Source organism: Pyrus communis, chromosome 1 (assembly GCF_963583255.1).
Source record: "Pyrus communis chromosome 1, drPyrComm1.1, whole genome shotgun sequence".
Classification (NCBI taxonomy): Eukaryota; Viridiplantae; Streptophyta; class Magnoliopsida; order Rosales; family Rosaceae; genus Pyrus; species Pyrus communis.
Window position 1 is genome coordinate 15,576,340 of NC_084803.1, and position 15,869 is coordinate 15,592,208.

At 38.4% G+C, this 15,869-nt stretch overlaps 3 protein-coding genes across 3 annotated transcripts; 2 read left to right on the plus strand and 1 right to left on the minus strand.

Moving 5' to 3' along the window:
- The first annotated feature begins 112 nt into the window (after window positions 1-112).
- LOC137729891 (cell cycle checkpoint protein RAD17) lies at window positions 113-4,676 on the plus strand. The gene is made up of 12 exons (XM_068468944.1): window positions 113-515; window positions 609-657; window positions 1,047-1,132; window positions 1,224-1,271; window positions 1,583-1,639; window positions 1,948-2,050; window positions 2,548-2,858; window positions 2,949-3,303; window positions 3,589-3,714; window positions 3,914-4,112; window positions 4,203-4,263; window positions 4,463-4,676. Exons 1-12 carry the CDS (start codon window positions 321-323, stop codon window positions 4,667-4,669), a joined length of 1,797 nt encoding a protein of 598 aa, XP_068325045.1. The 5' UTR covers window positions 113-320; the 3' UTR covers window positions 4,670-4,676.
- A 725-nt stretch (window positions 4,677-5,401) lies between these two features.
- On the minus strand, window positions 5,402-9,101 carry LOC137729882 (protein ALTERED PHOSPHATE STARVATION RESPONSE 1-like). Its single transcript, XM_068468934.1, has 4 exons — window positions 8,015-9,101; window positions 7,333-7,550; window positions 6,643-6,866; window positions 5,402-6,192 (listed from the first exon to the last, which is right to left on the minus strand). The coding sequence occupies exons 1-4, from the start codon at window positions 8,709-8,711 to the stop codon at window positions 5,412-5,414; spliced, it is 1,920 nt and encodes a 639-aa protein (XP_068325035.1). The 5' UTR covers window positions 8,712-9,101; the 3' UTR covers window positions 5,402-5,411.
- Window positions 9,102-13,418: 4,317 nt separating this feature from the next.
- On the plus strand, window positions 13,419-15,851 carry LOC137729932 (L-ascorbate peroxidase 3-like). The gene is made up of 9 exons (XM_068468984.1): window positions 13,419-13,705; window positions 14,014-14,138; window positions 14,348-14,397; window positions 14,616-14,681; window positions 14,772-14,820; window positions 14,906-14,988; window positions 15,077-15,156; window positions 15,272-15,374; window positions 15,491-15,851. The coding sequence occupies exons 1-9, from the start codon at window positions 13,590-13,592 to the stop codon at window positions 15,683-15,685; spliced, it is 867 nt and encodes a 288-aa protein (XP_068325085.1). The 5' UTR covers window positions 13,419-13,589; the 3' UTR covers window positions 15,686-15,851.
- Window positions 15,852-15,869: the final 18 nt, after the last annotated feature.

Here is a 15,869-nt window from a genome sequence, read left to right on the forward strand (position 1 = left end):
TTGGATTGATATAAATTTAATACTGATAAATCCAACGGCCCCAAAACATTATCCCCATTGGCTTCCCGTCTACGCCTCCTCGATTTCACAGTACAAAACCCACAAAAAATCCCGCGAATTTTTTATCCCGCCACATCAAAACCTCCCTTTCTGTTTCATTTCGCACTCGAGACGGTGCGTTTAGGCTCTGAGACACTCCGAATGCTTCTTCCTTCAGCGATTTAGGGTATTGCAACATCTCGAGCTATGGAGCTTCGAGCTAGAGGGACCAATGCCCGTACAAAACCCTAGGAAATTACCTTCTCTTCTGTGTCTCTGTTATGGGGAAGAGGAACACTGTGGTGGTGTTGTCATCGGACAACGAAGACGTCGATCGTTCATCGAGCGCGAATCGCAGAAAAACGCAATCGAAATCGAGCTCTTCGGTTCCGCGAACAAACCCTAGGCGATCCAAAAGGGCTCGGGTTTCGGGTTCTCGCTCTAGCTTGGGCACGGCACCGAGCAATTGGGATGAGGTAATCTGTGAAATTTCAAAATTTAAGCTAAATGGGTTTTTATAGAATGGAATGAGGTGTTTGAAATCTAATGCGGAGATTACTGTAACGCAGGTTAAATTGTTTTGTGAAGATTTTGACGATGGGTTCAAGGTATCTGCTGGTACGCCATTGCTGTAACTGTTGTTAATTTTTGCCAATGTGGTTCGTTGCTTCCATTTGATCTCTGTCTATCCGTGAATATGAGAAATGTTGATTGTTATTGTTATTGTTAAATCAATTATATAGTGTTCTGCTTTACTTTTAGAGGGAAACATGAATTGACGTGGCATTGAATTGTGTGCTAGGAAAGTTACAACTAATGCAATGAAAATGGCTGCAGTCTGCAGATTATATTCCTAATTCTTGCAAAGGATAATAAGTATAGAGAATATTGTCTTAAATTTATGCAATTCAAGTTTCCTTCAAACCCAAATATCGTTTTTTCTTTTACATTATTTTATTCGTTTAACATGAGCATTTAAGCTAAATGGAAGTGGAAACATGAATCAGGTTCTGGAAGAAGCAATGTGAAGGAGTTATGGGTGGATAAATACAAACCCCGTTCTTTTGTGGACCTAGCTGTTCACAAGAAAAAGGTTGAGTTAATTGGCTTTGTTCTGCGAATATGAATATGTGATCACAAGCTTGATCCCTCTTCTTTTTCCATTTCTGTCTTTGTAATTGCAGGTCGAAGAAGTTAAGGTGTGGTTTGAAGAAAGATTGAGAGGTTCAAAGGTTATTATAACTTGTCTAGTCGATACTTTAATTACAATGTAAAAGTTCCTTTTCCTTATCACCAAGTTCAGTTTGACTTGAAACAACGATTCATTTAATGGGTAGACATCTTTGATTACTTTTCTCATATTGATATAAACTCTGAAGTCTCATTTCTTTTTGTGTTGACTTTCATTTTTCCTTCTCGTTCTTGGTTATTCTTTCACAATATCCTGAAGGATAGGGTTAAGCTTAATCGAGATTTTTTTATTTGTTTTATTTGAATTCATCGTTGTAAATTCTCATTTTTTTTTCCCTCTCGTAATGTGCAGGGTGCATCTAGGAATCATGTTCTTGTCATCACTGGGCAAGCTGGTGTTGGAAAATCTGTAGGTGGTCCTAATGTCTGTTTTTATATTTGTCATGATTTATTTTGTTCAGCTGCACAGTTAGTTTCATAAAGTTACAATCTCTCACAGTCTTGCCTTCTTTTTTTATTTAAATTTGTGGGTGCCATAATTTTATGTCAATGTTTTGATTGCTGCTTTGCTTTTCAGCATTATGAATGTATATCATGTAAAGTAATGAGTTATTAATTATATTTTTGCAATTTGTTCTTGAATGAACTCTGCTAATAGAATCAAACACACTTGAAGGCATGCTTACACTTTAAATTTTGCATCTTCTCATCTTGTAGGCAACTGTCCACGTGATTGCATCTCACCTTGGAGCCACATTGTGTGAATGGAACACGCCAACTCCAATAGTTTGGGAAGAACATTTATACAACTCTAGTGCAGGTATTTTGTGTTGTTCTGTTCAAAGAGTTGTCTAGATTAGAGACATGTCGATCCTTTGGGTTATTTTCTTGTTCACTGACACAGAAGAGCAATGCATTATTTCTGTTCATCCCCGTTATTCACATATCGCAAACATTGAGTAGTGAATACATTACTGTGCTGTATAAAGTTCAATAGCTTGTGAATGAAATATCAAAGGGCGAAAGCCAAGTTAAATGTTCATAATCATACAGCTGAAGGTTTGTAAATTAAGTGGAGGTTGAAATAATCATGAATTTACAGGTGAATATTCTCCAATTTTCAATGTACATCTTGTAACTTCCAATTTATGAGTATAATTTGAAAAAAAAAAAAGTAGAAAAAGGGATTGAAAAATAAGGCATGATGTAGAAATTGGCTTCAAATTACAGCACATTATAGTTGTCCATAAATGATTTCAATATGAAGTATTCTAATGAAGACTATGCTGCTACTGACATATACCGATCTGTTACAAGGAATACGCTACATGTCAAAGTTGGATGAATTTGAAAATTTTGTGGAGAGAATAAGGAAGTATGGATTGATCCCATCATCCCTTAATGAGGGTTCAAAATCATCGTTTATACTCTTAATTGATGACCTTCCGGTGACAAATGGTAAAGCTGCCCTTGGAAGACTTCAAAACTGCTTGCATTTTCTTGTGAAATCTACCCAGATACCAACTGCTATATTGGTCACTGACTATGGTAAAGCTGATTCAGCTGATCACACCACTGGATACTTAGAAGAAATTCCATCGTTTCTTGAAAGTGTTGGGGCTTGTAAGGTTACTTTCTTGGATAATTTCTCTTTATATATATTTTTTTCAAGGTTATTACTGAATGCTTATTTGTGAACTGGTTTTGTAAATTTTCAGGTCTCCTTCAATCCAATAACAGATAATTCCGTTAAGAAAGTACTTTCTAGAATATGCAGAGAAGAGCTGTGTAATGTGACTGCTGAACAGGTCAATCTAATAGCAAAAGCAAGTGGAGGTGACATCCGACATGCAATTACATCATTACAATTCTTCTTTCTGAAACCAACTCCGAGGAATTTGTTGTCTTCATCGAGTCCTGCGCCCAGGCATGCGAAGGAGAAGCCAGATGAGGTAAATGCTTTGGACAGCGGGTGTTCCTTCCAGTTTGGCAGAGATGATACACTTTCACTATTCCATGCTCTTGGGAAGTTTCTGCATAATAAAAGAGAGACTGAAAATGTCATGACATTGGGTATGTTCTGGTGAAAGTAATATGTAGCTTTTACCTTTTATTTTATTCAATTTTCTGGTTCATGCATGTTGATGTCTTTCCAATTTAAAACCTCCGGAATCTCTCTAGATAGTTGCAGAGTAACTTAATCCTGTACGCACGCACACACAAACATATATAGAATTGTTGAAGTGTGGAAGTCTGCCTTTGCAGTTTGCGCGCGCACACACACAGAGAGTTTGGCAGCCGGGAGGGTTTAATTTTGCTTGAGTTGTTAACATCTGAGCCCACATTCTTGTTTTATAGACGGAGATGCATTTCATGTGCGGGAAGGATTGTCTAGACTACCACTAAAAATGGATGCTCCAGAAAAGATTCTTTGTCAAGCACACGGACAAGCTAGACCTATTGCCGATTTTCTTCATGAAAATGGTGACCTTTTTTTACCTGTAACTTGTCCTTTCCTGATTGTAATCACCATTACTGTCTTTCTTATATGCAGATGCAAAACAAATGCACACAACCAAACATGGATGCAAAGATCAAATTGCAGCGTCTTTCTTTGTGAAAATGGTGACCTTTTTTGTATACTGTTGCTGATTTCCAACTCTTGGACACAATTTTGTTGCAGTTCTAGATTTCCTAAGCGAGGAGGCAATAGATGATGCATGGACAATTGCTTCATACTTAAGTGATGCTGACTTGCTTCTTGCTACGTTCCGTGGAATGCGAAGCAGGCAGTATGAGGCAGATAATGTTTTACAGTCATCCGGTGCTTCAGTTGCTGTCCGTGGTGTGCTCTTTGGAAATTTTCATCCATCGCCTTCCAGGTATTCTCTTTATGCTTGAGTTAGTTATACTGTGGTGAGCAAGTACTCATGCCAACTTAGTTAATATCACCAATTGTTGCAAGTACGCAGGTGGCATGCCGTTCGCCGGCCAAAGCTCTGGCAGGTTGAGCAATCATCAATGCTTAACAAGGTTGGTTTTAAATTTAAGATTGCTTAGTTTTCTGTAGCATGCTGCAGCTTTTTGTTGAATTTATGAACTTAATGTAATAGATGATATACGGAGATGACTTCCATGGTTATGAATAATATCCAAGTAAGAGTAACTGTGTGGGCATAAACAGCCATATTTCACCGTCATTGTAACGTGTCCTTGTGATGTGTCATCGCAGAAGGAGATGGTGAAACGGAGATTGGATGCATATAATGGAATGTGCGGTGCCTCCGATTTGACAGTTATAGCTACCGAGTACACACCTGTGTTGAAATGGCTTGGATTTAGGGCAGGGCAAGGGTACAAGGAAGAAGGCGATACCGAAAAGATGAGTATGGACAATGAAGGGAGCGAAATTTCGGATGATGACATAGAAGAATGGTAAAACATAGCGAGGGCTTGAGAAGTATAATCTTAGTTTGGATTGGCTACTTCCTAGAAAATAGGCATTAAGTTTTTGTAATTCTGAATGTTATGTTATCTAATCTGGTATTATGTGAATATTTGTTTGTGTATATACAATTCCTCCGGCAGCTTGGTTTTATAGCGTATTTCGTCGAAGTTATGTTTTGTTCAAAATCGGTAACTCCGAACCTGAAATTTTGTGGTTCATAAAAATTGTCATAGAAATTCGAACATACAAACTGGTAAACAAACCCAAAAACACCTTCATTAAGAATAATTAAATTAAACTAAACAGTCAACCTAAAAGAAGAAAAAGGAAACTAACAAGCTAAACAAGCGATAAGTCAAAACATTCCGGACGCCTTTCCCACGACAAAACAGAACAAAGATATGGAGTAGAAAACTAACTCGAATCCTCCCTACTCTTTTGCATTCCGAAAACTCAACCTCTTCTGTATGCATTCTTTTCCTAATCTGCGTAAACTGTCAAGTTTATCTTCGAAAGGGGGAATCCTGCCACTGCTAGTCTCCTCCACTACGGTTAATGGTTACTGAATGGATGTGCGTCTATCTATACATGAAAACTGATTACACTGCTGTCATTCCTCTTGAAGTTGAGTCTTTTCCCATAGTTGTCATTTAACATCAAGCTTACTGAAGCGCGATATACAGAGAGAACTGATTACCATGTTGCCAATCTTCCTGAATTTGAATTTTTTCCCTCAAGGTAGTAACCTCTTAACATCAAGCTCCTCATTAGCACTTTTCGCTTGGTTATATAGTTGCTCGAAAGCCTGCATACACACACTTGAAAACCCAACCATCGCCTCGAAGACATGTGGAAACCCCATCTGCAAGTTATTTATTGTCATGGTCCTTGTCACACTCACTAACTTTTCATGCTTGCTCTTCTCCTCTTCCGCTTTTGCTTTAATGACCTCCACCTTTGCTCGCTTCTCAGCAACTGGGCTCTTCTTAGTATTGCTAGAGGAATCAGGCATTGAGTAGGGGCCATACTTGGACTCCAGCGATCTAAGTGCAGTTGCCTTCTTCTCAAGCTCTTTAAAAGTAGATTCTGACTTCCGTTTTTGCTTGTATTCGTCTGCTTGTTGAACTACAATAGCATGAACTACGGTTAAAAAGCTCTTGATTCCTTCAGATGCTACTTTGTCCGGAATCCGGTCATTTGCATGGTGCCATTCTTCGCAAAGCGTGTAAATTCTTGATTCTTGACTTGTCTTTGCTATTGGATGTCTACGAAACTGGAAAAGGCTGAGACGGAGCCATCCTGTGAGAGACTGGATATAGTCACGCTGAGCCTTGACCAGGCTGCAAAATGATAGGTGCCATTGCTGGACTTGAAGCTCAAGCTGGAGTGTTGCTTGTCGGTGAATCTCAGACGTGGGTTCGGTAGATGGTATGGTGTTGAGGTATTTGAGCTGCTGAACAATATGCTTTTGGACCTGGTGGCACTCGTACATGCTTCTCCACATGCACATCAATCTGTAAAGCAAATATATTCCGTCAACTGTAAATTGATTCCTTTTGGAACTGGTGTATGATAATACACTTTCAAAACTCAAACAAACAGATCATTTCATCCAGATTGTCAACTTCACATCCCATGATATTAGATGAGTAGTTTCATACGAGGAAAAGAACCATAATGTCTGCAACCATAGCTACTGAACAAAAGTTTGCATGGCACTTTACAAATCAGTAAATTGTTCAACAGAAAAGCAAACAAAGGACACAAAAACAACAAATAAAAAGCAGTAAAAAAAATAGCCATATATTCAATATCATTTCACTTTCATTCGGAAATGATATTCACCCAAAAAAAAAAGTAATAGAAAAGAATAAGATACTGTTTTTTTGTTTGTTCAAAGTAAGATAGGAATGAAAAGAAAATGCACGGCAGCAATGAAAATATACGCAAGGTGAAAGACTAACCCTTTGACAAGCTCAATGAGTTGAGGGTAGAGCTCAGTCTCCCGAAGGTTGATGATTTCAGCAGAAGTTGTATCAATGGCCTGTGAAGAAACCATCATTTGTGACTCCAACTTCTCCACCTCTTTCTTCGTCTTCTCTGTCTTCACATAGTCTCCCCTCTTCATCTCTAGCTTCTTCAGTGTTGACACCCGCTTCTCATGCTCTACCTTTAGTGTCTCTGCATCCTAAAACCACACCAGAAAAACACATCTAAAATAAATTAAAAAACTCATGGATGTGCATGAGGTCATTGTATACCTTCAAATTCCCAAACGTTCGTATGTTATTCTTGGGCCCAAAGAAGGACTTCCATTAAACGGTGATGACATTGTGGCGGTATCAAATGTCAGTGCATAATCTCATTGAAAAAATTTAAATCCCAAAAATTCCAAAGTTATACTTGGAAATAATGCTAGAGAGACCAACTTTTGGACACCAACTGATGTGGCAATTTCTTAATTTTTGTGAATAAATAAGGTCCACCGTCGGCCCAGACATATGACACTGCCACATACATTGGCATCCAAAAGCTGGTTTAATAAGTTGGCGACTCTAGTGTTACTCTGGGACCCTAAAGTAAAAAGGGTAGAATGTTTCATGGACAAAAGCTCATCTAAGAGCCCACAAAAGACATGGTAACCAAATGTTTACCTTGACCTCCTGGTATAGTTTCTTTTCCCAGGCATAAAGCCTCTCCACAGTAGAACAATGGCTGCTACTCACCACACCTTCATCTCCAACCCCACTGCCTACTTGACTAAGCACCATCTCGTCACAACCCATTTTTCCGAATACTCCAGACTTTTGACTTGAACTTCCCCATGTCCACAGCGACGGACTCAAATTACACCCATGATCATAAACTTTACCTGCACAGAAAATCCGTCTATTGCATTAAAACGCACAAAGAGTAAAGGGAATGTTATTGGCACTCCAAAATGTCGCCCTTGAGTTGTCGTTGATAAAAACAAAATGGAGAAATTGCACTTCGACTGTTGCAGGATGGCTATTTTGTAGCGATGGTTTCAAATTACACCCGTGATTATAAACATACGAAAAATAGGAAATTATTATTGACACTCCAGAAATGATTTTTTCTACTGGCATTATTTATGAAAAACATGATAGAGCAAAATGCAGTTCGAGTAGTGCATGATGACTTTTTTAAGTGCAAGAATAGTTCTCAACAGTAAATGTTCTCTTTCCTCCAATTTTTTCCCTCAAATTTCTCACCAATCAAGCAAACAAACATGGCTAAATAAAAGTAAACCAAAAAAAAGTGAAAATATCAAAACTTTACCTCCAAACAACAGTAAAAATCAAATCTTTTTACCTCCTTTGGTCTGAGAAGAAGAGAATATGGGAACTTCCAACAGCGATGAGAGAAGCCCGCCGGCATCAGCCGCCTTGAGGAAATACTCATCCAGCTCCTTTATAATCTCAATCAGATCCTTAGCATTTCTCGACACTACCATCGCCAGCTCGCTCGTCGTGCCGCTCTCTTTGGAAAACTCACTCACCACAGACGGTGGAGGAGCCGTGCTCGCCGCCGCGACGGTGACCACCGCCTCGGAGGCGGTGGTCGTAGCCTCCCACCCTTCTTCCGTTACTGCCCTCGAAGAGGAAGCCACAAATGGGTCCCAGAAATCCCAGGTGGACGACGGCGGCGGCGGAGGAGGAGGTGGAAGAGCTGTTGAGGGCGTGGTGGATGTTGTCCAAGAGTCGGAGCTTGAGCTGAGTGGAGGTGGCGGTGGCGGTAGTTGTGGGGTAGGCGGGGTTTGTAGCGGCGGCGGCGGCGCTGAGCGGTAACTGTTGTTGTGGTGGTTGTGGTTGAGGTGGTGGTGGAGGGTAGTTTCGGCATTTGAAAACTGGAGCAGAGCCGAGCCTGTGCTGCGGAGAGAGCGGAGGTACATTGTGTGAGCCGCCGACCAAGCTTGCCGTGCTTTCACCAGCTGCTTCATGTACCGCTTTCTCGATCTGCATCGCGACACCATTTCTTCCCGTTCTACCCTCGAATAGCAGCACCCCATTTTTGCTCCTGATCAGCTCGATTTGCTACTAAAAACAGCAGAGAAAATAAGACAGAAAATTCAGAAGAAGGGCTTTTTGGGAACAAAAAAAAGATGGGTTCTTCCGGCTGTTGATGAAGCTTGCTATGTCTCCATCAATGGCAGGCTGTCTGAACTCAAAAGTGCTTTTTTTCCCCGCGCATTTTGAACCGACCTCCAAAAATTACAGTGTTTTAGCAGCTGCTAATTGACTTCTCGGATGGTTTTCTGGGTTGGAAAAGCAACATTTGCAAGCTTGGATTTGATCTGAAAACTCTGAAGCTTTTGATCTCTGTGTGTTTGTGTCTCTGAGAATCTGAGTCTCTCTATCCGCTGTGATGGTTGTTTCTCTCTAGAGAATAGAGACGGAGTTTGGTAGTTATCTAGGGAAAAGTCTAGGATGGATGTGGTGGAGGAACAAAGGACGGGCATGGAGCTAGAGCAGGGCCACCGAGGCTTTGGACAGAGAGCCAGTGGGTATATTGTTTATATTTGAATTTAGTGACTAAAATGCCCTCACCATGTGTCTGGATTTACACTGGTTCATCACACTCAGTCTCTGGTACTCCAATATTCAGCATCCAAACTTCCAAAGGTTTGAGATGTACAAAAGCTTTTCTTTTGTAATTGACCAAAAAAAAAAAAAGCTTTTTTTTGTTGTTATTTTTACCACCATTTATGTTCTTGGGGTTGCCATGGTACTCATAACTGATGACTGAAGCACTAACAAATTCAAACTTTAATTCACCATACTATCTTATATTTTAAAATGATTTCCGCATATGCATTTTCTCTTTGGATGCATTTGTATTCATATCTTTTAATTTCTTTTGATTTATTTTATTTAAAATTCAAAAATGAGCATAGGAATAAAAGTAGAAAGAAAAAAAAGTCTAAAAACTTACTTCCCGTCATTTCTTTTTAATAAACGAGCTTATGATAAATTTAATCTTGACAATAAAGCGATGCTAGAATATGTTGATCAACTGGTTTGTTCATGTTTGATCTACTATTTTTCGTTTTGACTTTTGAAATATTGAGCCAAATTAATATGAGATTTCATACCCAAAGAATTTAAGGATATGATGTCCGTTTGAGATTTTTACACATCACAAATAAAGTTTCCTTTTCCTTTCCGTTCTATGTTTGCTCACTGATGTTGAGAGTACGCTGACAAATTTGGGTATACAACTCATGTTTGCTAAGGTTTTTTCTCCTCTCTATTTTGAGAATTTATTCCGAATAACTGCATCATGCACACAAAACACCTTACTTTAGATCGCTAACTATCCGTTTTCACCTCTTTGTATTTGGTGCCTTTATACGAATGCCTAAGCTGAAAATTCTTTCTTAATTTTACTCGTAATATGTCCTATTACGTGAAGAGGGATACGAGCTTTTTGACGGGTCAGTCAAACCCTAATCTTGGTGAAACATGAAATGATAGAACAGCAATCAAATATAACAAATCAAATCGATTTATTAAATTTTAACCGATCAAAAGTAAATAAATTAGTAGTGAAGGGACAATAATATTCTTGCCAGAACAAAGAATTACACCGTTAAGTATATTCTAATACCATATGATTTAAACAAAGGTTTTGTTTGATACGAATACCAGATTCCTGATGGTATCAAACTTTGGAGTTCAATTTTGTATTCTATCTCTTTGTTTCTTTGTGGGAAAAGAAAACCGATTGCCAGAGAGAGAGTTAGGTTACATTCATAAAAAATAAAAATAAAAATATTAGTCACAGTATAATTTGTGTGCATGAATAATAATGCGTTGATCGAAGCAGATTTACGCTTCTTAAAATCAATTTCAACGACTTATTTTAAGCGGTTCAGCAATGTGCTATTGCATATTTTGAGTATGATCAAAACACACCACGTAACAATATAATAACCGCACTGAAAATACCTTTGCATGTGGAGCATCGTGGTGAACAAAAACTCAGGTTTGTATAATGGGTCTTTACTTTATAGACTTTACTTTCCAAAGCTGAATTCTCTGACTCTTAGATGCAATGCAATTATGCATCTTCGTGATCCTCTGGTAAACTGTTATTTGACTTGTTGAACTATTACTGCAGTTAAAATTGACTCTTTGAATTATTTTTTTAATAAATTAATCTTCTAAACTATTTGAAATTAACCAATCAACCATTGTCGGTAGATTCCATCTACTATTTCGTTAGATTGAAAGCAAAAAAGTCTAAAATTTACTTCTCTATCATTTTTTTTTTACTAAACGGGGTTACGACAAATTTAATCTTGACAATAAAGCGACGCTAGAATATATTGGTCAACTGGTCTATTCACGTTTGATCTACTGTTTTTCATTTCAACTTTTAAAATATTGAGCCAAACTAATATGAGATTTCATACCCAAAGAATTTAAGGATATGATGTCCGTTTGAGATTTTTACACATTACAGATAAAGTTAAATTCCTTTTCCTTCTATGTTTGCTCACTGATGTTGAGAGCACGCTGACAGATTTGGGTATACAACTCATGTTTGCTAAGGTTTTTTCTTCTCTCTATTTTGGGAATTTATTGCGAATAACTGCATCACGTGATTGTCTGATCGCGCACACAAAGCACTTTACTTTATATCACTCATTATCTGTTTTCACCTCTTTATGTTTGTGCCTTTATACGAATGCCTAAGCTAAAATTTTTCTTATAATTTCACTCGTAATATGTCGTATTACGTGAAAAGAGATACAGAAAGATGATGGTGAGCTTTCTGACGGTTCAGTCAAACCCGAATCTTGGTGAAGCATGAAATGATGGAACAGTAGTCAAACGTAACAAATCAAATCGATTTAGTTATTTTTAACCGATCAAAAGTAAATAAATTAGTGGTGAAGGGCCAGCAATATTCTTGCCATAATAAAGAATTACACCATTTAAGTATATTCTAATACCATATGATCTAAACAAAGGTTTTGTTTGATGCGAATACCAGATTCCAGATGGGTATCAAACTTTGAGAGTTCAATTTTGTATTCTATGTCTTTGTTTATTTTTGGGAAAAGAAAACCGATTGCCAGAGAGAGAGAGAGAAAGAATTGTAGTGAACAAAAACTAAGGTTAGGATAATGGGTCTTTACTTTTTAGAGTTGTATTTTCTAAAGCTGAATTCTCTGACACTCAGATGCAAGGCAATTATGCATCTTCGTGATCCTCTTTACCAGAAAATAATTATTAACTAATTAAGCAAGCATACCAAACTTCATGAATTCAGCAATTTGAATCTTTTGAAAGGGAAATACTTAAACGTTGAAAATAATAATTATATATGAGTCGGATCAACGAGATAGACTAATAGAGACCGCATGAATTAAATTTAAAGGTCTGAATTACTCAGCCTGCAAATTCCGGTTTGATTGATCTCAATTCGCGGATCAAGGCTTAAACTTGTTGGTTGGTTTTTGTTTGGTATCGAATTTGAAACTAGATATATGCAGACCAACGGCAGAACAATTTCTACGAACTCACTCGTGCTAGTAGTATGGTACCACGTCTTAACCATGTACTTGAGAATCAACCACAAGTCAACACAAAGATATAAAGTAGTAGATAATGGCTTCTATATGCACTTCATGCATTACCCATGCCAATACCATTGAGAAAATCTCAAGTACGTATATACTTACGAGAGTAGTGGTGGATCCGCAAATTTTATTTATGGGCAAGACGAAAAAGCTCTAAGGTTCCCACATTAACCGTCTTTAATGGCCTGTTACCCAGTAAGATAAGATAATATTATGTTGTCACATAAAATTCGGTAGAGTACTAAGCTTGTTATTCTATAGTCGTAATCTCTATCACAAATACCGTGTGCCCTAGCCCCATTTGTGAAACTGTGACATTTTCTTATTGAATAACCCTAAGTGTCCAACTACGTGGCACCCATGCCAAAATTCTCTCACCTTGTTAAAGAACAGCTTGATTATGTTACAATATTGAATAGGGAATTGTTATTAGCATTCTAAAAATCTCATTTGGCACTACAAGTTTTTCATAATTATGTTACAATATTGAATAGGGAATTGTTCTTATTGAATAACCCTAAGTGTCCAACTACGTGGCACCCATGCCAAAATTCTCTCACCTTGTTAAAGAACAGCTTGATTATGTTACAATATTGAATAGGGAATTGTTATTAGTATTCTAAAAATCTCATTTGGCACTATAAATTTTTCATAATTAGAAAGAAAAATACATTTGTGTGAGCAGTGTAAAATGAAACTTTTGGATTGCTAATAATAATTCCTTATTGAATATTTGAACTAATGCATCATGAAAATAAATGCAAGACAATCAAAGGTTCCGAAGGCCTTTTGGGCCCTACTGGGCCAGACCAAAACTTTGGGCCCAGCTCAACGGCAATCGTCCCATTCCCTCCCTCTCTCACGCCTTCGGTTGACTAATCAAATAGTTCGTTAATACGTTTCCACGATGGCAGTGATTGATCCGAACCCCAAGAAGGATAAGGAAGTATCCACTCCCACGCGCCCTCACATTTTCCTACGCCAACGCTTACACTTTATCTCTCCTCTAGGCCAGCAGTTCGATCCACGCTCTCATCGCGCTGCCCTTTCAACACCTTCACTAATAAAAAAATGTAAAAATAATAGACTTTTATTTTTTCTGTTGGATAAAAAAATAAAAATAAAAAACGCTCGGGCTTCTCTCCCGCTAATCCAATATCCGCACACGCAGACACAGCCAAAGAAAAGCGAACCAATCGTTCCCTTCCATCCTTCGTTTCATTTCCTTCGGTTCCATTTCGTTTTGCAGAGTCTGCGATTTCGTAATTCGGTTGCGTACGGTGATCGTGACGCTCTCTAATGGCGGGAGGAGTGGTGGTAGACGCGCAGTACCTCAAGGAAGTCGAGAAGGCTCGCCGCGACCTTCGCGCGCTCATCGCCTACAGGAACTGCGCTCCGATCATGCTTCGTTTGGCGTAAGCGCTCCGTTTTTCGCTTTCGTCTTTGCGTCTCAATTGTCTGTGTAGCGGTCTGTTTGGTTGCCGAGAAAATCTAGGGAGAAAGAAGGAAAATGAAATTCGTTTATGATATAGTGATATGCAGTTCTAAATTTGTGTATAAGTATCAATTCGTCAGTTATTTTTTTGGAATTTTCTGTTTGACCAAACAGAGGCTTAGCTATGGAGTGTGCATTTTCTGCTACTGAAATATTAAAAGAGAAGTTTTATTTACTAATCTTCATTAATATTGCTACTCCGAAGTTAAATACAATCAATTTATGCAGGTGGCATGATGCTGGAACATACAACGCCGAAACGAAAACTGGAGGAGCTAATGGCTCGATCAGGAACGAGCATGAGCTAGGCCACGGTGCGAATAGCGGTCTGAAAATTGCTGTTAATTTCTGCGGTGAGAGTTTTTTTCTGAAACTTTTAAGTAATCAATTGACTGTTGAATTATGATTTTTGTTGTTTCTTAGAGTTAAGGCCAATTTTGAGTTGCTGAACTGTTTGAATGTCTGAAATTGGAAACTTTTCGGTTTCCAGAAGTTTGATGGTAGATTTCAAACAGTTAGAATTTTCACCCTGACATTTTTTGGTGTTCTGTTTTGATGCCAGAGGAAGTGAAAGCCAAATATTCGAAAATCACGTATGCGGACCTTTACCAGGTGTTTTGTTTTGAATCTCTCCCTGTTCATTGCAAATCATTGGCTTTAGTTTGCACTTGTGAAGCAAAGAAGATAGATAGAAATAAGCTGATGCATTTAGATTACATTTACTGGATGGGACTTTTGCTTTTTCTGTACATATTGGACGAGCAAGTGCCTAATTCTGTATAAGAATTTGATTTAAGATTAACTCATAATTCGATGTTTTATGATCCTAGCTTGCTGGGGTTGTTGCTGTAGAGGTCACTGGAGGCCCTACTATTGAGTTTGTTCCTGGCAGAAAGGTGTGTTCATGACTTCATGGCAGTTGTTAACAGCACATTTATTAAATATGTTGACGGCGGTTGTTGACTTCCTTTTTATCGTTGAATCAGGATTCATTGGAGTCTCCTGAAGAAGGGCGGCTTCCAGATGCCAAAAAAGGTATGCAGCCAATGCCTATAAAACTTTTCTTCTTTGACAGGTTGTTTTTAGTGTTGTGAGGTTTGGTTTTTCAATTTTGCTGCAGGTGCATCGCACTTGAAGGACATCTTTTACCGCATGGGTCTGTCTGATAAGGACATTGTGGCACTGTCTGGAGCTCATACACTGGTAGCTTTTTCCATGGACTCGACAATGTGTAAAGTTTGCATCCATTATATATAGTATACATATAAAAAATACTACTTTGATTCTATAGGGTAGAGCACATCCAGAAAGGTCAGGCTTTGAAGGCCCTTGGACTAATGAGCCCTTGAAGTTCGATAATTCATACTTTACGTAAGTAATTAATATGATACCTTAAAATTTAAAACTTCTTTTACTTTAGTTTACTTTCGTTTGATCGTGCAGTACATATTGACTATTAATGTTGTTGTACCTGAATCTTGATCAGTGAACTACTGCAAGGGGAATCGGAGGGGCTGTTGAAACTTCCCACAGACAAGGCTTTGCTGGACGATCCTGAGTTCCGCCGCTTTGTTGAACTTTATGCAAAGGTAATTAATTCCGTTCATCTGTGGTAAATTAGAAATTTCTGGGAAATTTAAGAGAGCTTCGATGAAATGTTGATCAACAAAATAAAGCCTTGCCTATCTGCTCAATCCCTTTGCAGGATGAGGATGCATTTTTCAAAGACTACGCAGCATCACACAAGAAACTATCAGAGCTAGGATTCACTCCATCTTCTAGTGTGAAGGAAGCTGCGAAGACCAGTACTATATTGGCACAAAGCGCAGTGGGAGTTGCTGTTACTGCGGCGGTGGTGATCCTGAGTTACTTATACGAAGTTCGTAAAAATGTCAAGTGAAAATGTTGTCTTTCTAATAATATCATCATGAGAAGTCAGTGAAGTATCTTTGATTCAGCGAACATAATAATACTTGTTGTAAGCGGGAGTTGAACGTTGCTGTAATAAGTTCTAAAATTCTCGACATGCGCTTATAATTGACATGTTTCCAATGTTCTTGATCTCATTTCTTACTTTGCGTAAC